Genomic DNA, 4912 nt, shown 5'->3' on the forward strand with positions numbered 1-4912 from the left:
TTTTAATAAATAAATACTTAATTTACTGTTCAATCGTTTTCTTGGCTTCCTTCTGGCTGCCTTCTTGTTTCTCTCTTTCTGTTTCCGTAGAGGGTCAATTATTCTGCACGGGATGAGAGAGTTGTAGTGGTAATACATCACGTAAGAGGTAAAATATCGAGCGAGAAGGGATATTTGTGATTTTCGTTTTTTCTTTTTATTTGTTGGGTGAGTAACATGATATTTCTTTACTGTTAATGATCAAAGCTTGCATATTTGTGATGTTCGTTTTATTTTTGCTTTCTCTTTTTGGATTGCATTCGAGTTTTTGGTTGATTTCTGTTTTTTTTTTACCCTATGAGGGGTTAGTTGTTCTGGGTAGTTTTTTTTCTTGTTTATGCTGCTGCGTATTTGATGTTTTGGTGGTGAAGATATCAAAAGTTTTGTTTAACAAGGGTGTTGAAATGATATATGGATACGGGAAAGTAAAAAATTTTATTTTTTTCCTGCGGGTTCTGGAAATCTTCTGCCAGTTTCTCGGGAAATCTGGTTTAAGATTTCGTTAAATTCATTCTTACCTTGCTACCAGTTCGTCTGTTTTTTTGCTTTCTTTCTCTCTCACCTTTTTTTTAATGAAATTCTGCAGAGTTTTTATATTACAGATTTGGGATTCGAAAGCTTCTTTATCCTGCTTTTTTCGGTTGAAGTTCATGTGCTTGCTGTGATAGTTTTAATTTTTTAGTTTGCTTTTTACACTGTTGTATGTATTTAGTGAATCATGTGATCAAGGTGGTGTTTGTGTAAATTTTCAACTTGGTTTGTGTATCTTTTCAAACTGTGAAATCACATATTTTCTTTTTCAGAAATATTTTATTTCAATTGGACTATCTGAATTGATATTTTCCTGACCTTACAGCGCCTCCATATTTGCAGGTCATCATATATTAGCGATCCTTCTTCACACCGGTAGCGAAATCTCTTGATTTGGTGGTGTGATTTTGGACCTTCCATTAGAATATACCGTGTATAACCTTCCTGCAGATTCTGCAAGTCGTGTTCCAACTTTAGAGTGTTTCTGTGTCATATACAATGATGATGTTCGAAGATATGGGGTTTTGTGGTGATCTTGAATTCTACTCCTCCGCTCCAATCAAGGGGGTAGATTTCTTTCCCCCGCAATCTGCTGAGCCAGTGCCAGAACCAGAACCGGAGCAAGTCATGGAGGACGAATACACGGATGAAGAGATGGATGTGGATGAACTGGAGAGGAGGATGTGGAGGGATAAAATAAGGCTAAAAAGGCTGAAGGAAATGAACAAGGGGAAAGAATGTGTTGATTCTGACAAACAACGGCAATCGCAAGAGCAGGCGAGAAGGAAGAAGATGTCCAGGGCACAAGATGGGATCTTGAAATACATGTTGAAGATGATGGAAGTTTGCAAAGCTCAGGGTTTTGTCTATGGGATTATACCAGAGAAAGGCAAGCCTGTGAGTGGCGCCTCTGATAATCTCAGAGAGTGGTGGAAGGATAAAGTCAGATTTGACCGTAACGGGCCAGCCGCTATAGCGAAATACAAGGCTGATAATGCGATCCCTGGAAAGGATGAAGGCTCGAGTCTTTTCGGTCCTACTCCACACACCTTGCAAGAGCTCCAAGATACGACCCTCGGCTCGCTGTTGTCTGCTCTGATGCAGCACTGTGAACCCCCACAGAGACGGTTTCCATTGGAAAAAGGTGTGCCACCTCCTTGGTGGCCTAGTGGGAAGGAGGAATGGTGGCCACAGTTAGGTTTGCAGAAGGATAATGCACCTCCTCCATATAAGAAGCCTCATGATCTCAAGAAGGCCTGGAAGGTGGCCGTTTTAACCGCGGTAATCAAGCATATGTTTCCAGATATCGCTATGATTCGGAAGCTTGTAAGGCAGTCAAAATGCTTGCAAGACAAGATGACGGCCAAAGAGAGCGCAACTTGGCTAGCTATAATCAATCAGGAGGAAGCTTTGGCAAGAGAACTTTACCCGGACCGCTGTCTGCCATTATCTTCATCTGGTGGCAGTGGGGCGTTTGCTATGAACGATAATAGTGAGTATGATGTCGAAGGAGCTGACGACGAGTCTCACTTCGAGATGCAAGAGCAAAAGCCGAGTCCTGTTGGTATGTTGAATATACCAATGGAGAGTTTCCAAGATCGGCTAACAGTTCAAGTTCAACAACAATCTCATGCAATCAAAAACGAATTGGTCACAAATTTCGATTTCTCCAGGAAGAGAAAACCAAGCAATGAACTTAACATCATGATGGATCATAAGATATTCACATGTGAGTTTCTTGGGTGCCCAAATAGTGAAATGCGCCATGGTTTTCAGGACAGAACTTCCAGGGACAATCACCAACTTTCTTGCCCTCACAAACATTCTCCAAAATTCGCGGTGTCAAACTTCAATGCAAATGACGTGAAGCCAGTCATCTTCTCACAATCTTTTGTCCAACCGAAGCCGTCTGCTACACATGTTAATCCCAACCCACCTCCCATTGACCTCTCAGGGCTCGGAGTTCCGGAAGACGCGCAAAGGTCAATTAACGATCTTATGTCTTTCTATGATAATAATTTCCAAGGAAACAAGACCTCAAAGTGCCAACAAGGCTACATTCATGGTCCAGGAATGATGTTGGAAAATAACCTGTTCGAAGACAATAAGTTGCCTACAAATCCATCAATATACGGCCCACAAGAACGGTTCGACCAGTGCAAGATCACTAATTCACCTTTCGCCTCCAACACATCAGAAAATCTCCAACTAATGTTCGGTTCTCCTTTCAATATCGCATCCATCGATTACACAGATCATTTTCACGGAGTTCCAAGTACTAATCTCTCGAAGCCGGACCTTACTATATGGTACTAAGAAATTCACAGCCTCCACCAGGTAGAATTTTATCACTTACCGTCATCTTATTTATTTATCATCATGGTGTTCTCTGTAAAGGCCAAGGCATGGTTGTTATAAATAAGTGGAGGGATGGCTCCCTAAAACACTTTGCCATGTTTCTTTCCTACAAAATGTGATAGATATATAAATGTTATCTTTGATTTCATTCAAGGTTTCTTTATCTGGTATTGTTTGAACAACCATAATCTGAGGTTGATAAATCTATTATTGTGGTGTGCAGTTGATTTCTATGTTGGCTGTGTTCTTTAAAATCTACTCTAAAGATATTATCGTCGATGTAGATCAAACGACACTATCAACTGCCCAAAAATATACCGTCGTCGTAGCATCTCATTGAAATAACTTTGATCTCCCCATTTCTCCATCTTGGTAGAGTAAAAAATTTAAAAAATGACCAAGTTTTGATTAAGGTTCAATAGTGCAGAATTTGATATTCAGCTTGCTGTTGTGTTTAAAATATTTGAATTTCTTATTGGAGAATTTGCCGTTGGACCTGTGATTAACTGCAAGAATCAAGCAGGTATGCACATGACAAAAAAAAAACTCTTAAAAAATAGGCATATAAAAAAAATTTATGTTGTTTTTTTAACAAATGGCTTATGTTAAATCACAATATATAGTATTTTATACAATGGTAACCTTAAACAATAATCACTCCATGTTCTGATACAGTCCCCCAATTAACAAATACAAAGTGGTGATTGCTAGATAATGTCAAAGCATATGTTGTCTCCTTGGCAGTGGCCAATAACTTTTTTTTAATTAATTTATATTTTATTTATTGTTTTGTTTTGACCTCTTGTGGAACAAAAATAATAAAGTTATGGCAAAAACTTGTGTGAGACGGTCTCACAGGTATTTTGTGAAACGGATATCTTATTGAGTAATCCATGAAAAAGTATTACTTTTTATCCTAAGAGTATTACTTTTTATTGTGAATATCGGTAGGGTTAATCCCTCTCATAGATAAAGATTTGTGAGACCGTCTCACAAGAGATCTACTCTAGAGTTAATATCAATGAGGGCAAATTGCATTTTCCAACCTCATGAAATATTGAGGAAAGATAAAATCTCCTATGTAAAATTAAATGTCATTTTAGATATACATTTGTCTCGTTTAAAAGGGGTTTTGCATTTGATTTTAATAAACATAGGGTCTCAAAAATATTATTAGTTTCATGTCAAGGTCATCTACGTTTTTGGATTTTTATAGTGGTCGTGAGTTCAATTATTTTTATCAATATTTTATCGTGTCAGCTTGTCGCATATGGTTTGACTAGTACGATTTTTCTGATTAACATGATTTACATGCTACTACATTAGTTCGAAGTTTACCCAATAGACATGGAAAGATATTGATTACATGTTTCATAATCATAAAAAAAAAAAAATGAAAAGAGAAATCGAGCTTCTTTAGTGCTATAAGTGTATTTTTTATCAAAGAAAAAATAGTTGAAGATTTTGGATCATATTTTATTAGAAATGATTTGGTGTTTGATTCTTTCTTACAATAATGTAGGAAATATATTTTTTTCTCGAAATAATTTTAGAAAGTGTACATTGAAAAAATATGGAATTCAATAAACGATATAATCGTTGACATTTAATTGATGAAGTACTCCCGATTATTATTAAATAAGTAACAGTTGACACCTAGAGGAATACAATATTTATTTTTAGGTCCTCCTCCAATTAAGTAAGCAATTTGCAAACAAAAGCATTTGACTTGATCCAAGTTCGACCGTTTAAGTGAGTCGTTTATTGTTGTTATATAACCAAAAAAGATATATCTTTTTCAAAATATAGGTTTACACTCAATCACAAAACAATTGTCATTTTTCAAAATATTTTTTCGTGGTAAAAATACTCAGATTTTGTTTTCGTCTATTGTAACACTCGACATAACAGTTAGATTAAATTACGAAAAAAAGCAGGACGATGGACTAATTTGGTACATTTGAAAAATGAAAGACTTAATCGG

General features: G+C 36.6%; 1 protein-coding gene across 3 annotated transcripts; it reads left to right on the forward strand.

Moving 5' to 3' along the window:
• LOC140973200 (protein ETHYLENE INSENSITIVE 3-like) lies at nucleotides 1-3165 on the forward strand. 3 transcript variants are annotated; one of them, XM_073435816.1, is made up of 2 exons: nucleotides 1-148; nucleotides 913-3165. In XM_073435816.1, the coding sequence occupies exon 2, from the start codon at nucleotides 1069-1071 to the stop codon at nucleotides 2884-2886; it is 1818 nt and encodes a 605-aa protein (XP_073291917.1). In that variant the 5' UTR covers nucleotides 1-148; nucleotides 913-1068; the 3' UTR covers nucleotides 2887-3165. The 3 variants fall into 3 exon arrangements, with proteins under 3 accessions (XP_073291917.1, XP_073291919.1, XP_073291918.1); XM_073435818.1 differs by having other exon boundaries at nucleotides 21-148; nucleotides 896-3165; XM_073435817.1 differs by having other exon boundaries at nucleotides 47-207.
• Nucleotides 3166-4912: the final 1747 nt, after the last annotated feature.

Source organism: Primulina huaijiensis, chromosome 3 (assembly GCF_012295235.1).
Source record: "Primulina huaijiensis isolate GDHJ02 chromosome 3, ASM1229523v2, whole genome shotgun sequence".
Classification (NCBI taxonomy): Eukaryota; Viridiplantae; Streptophyta; class Magnoliopsida; order Lamiales; family Gesneriaceae; genus Primulina; species Primulina huaijiensis.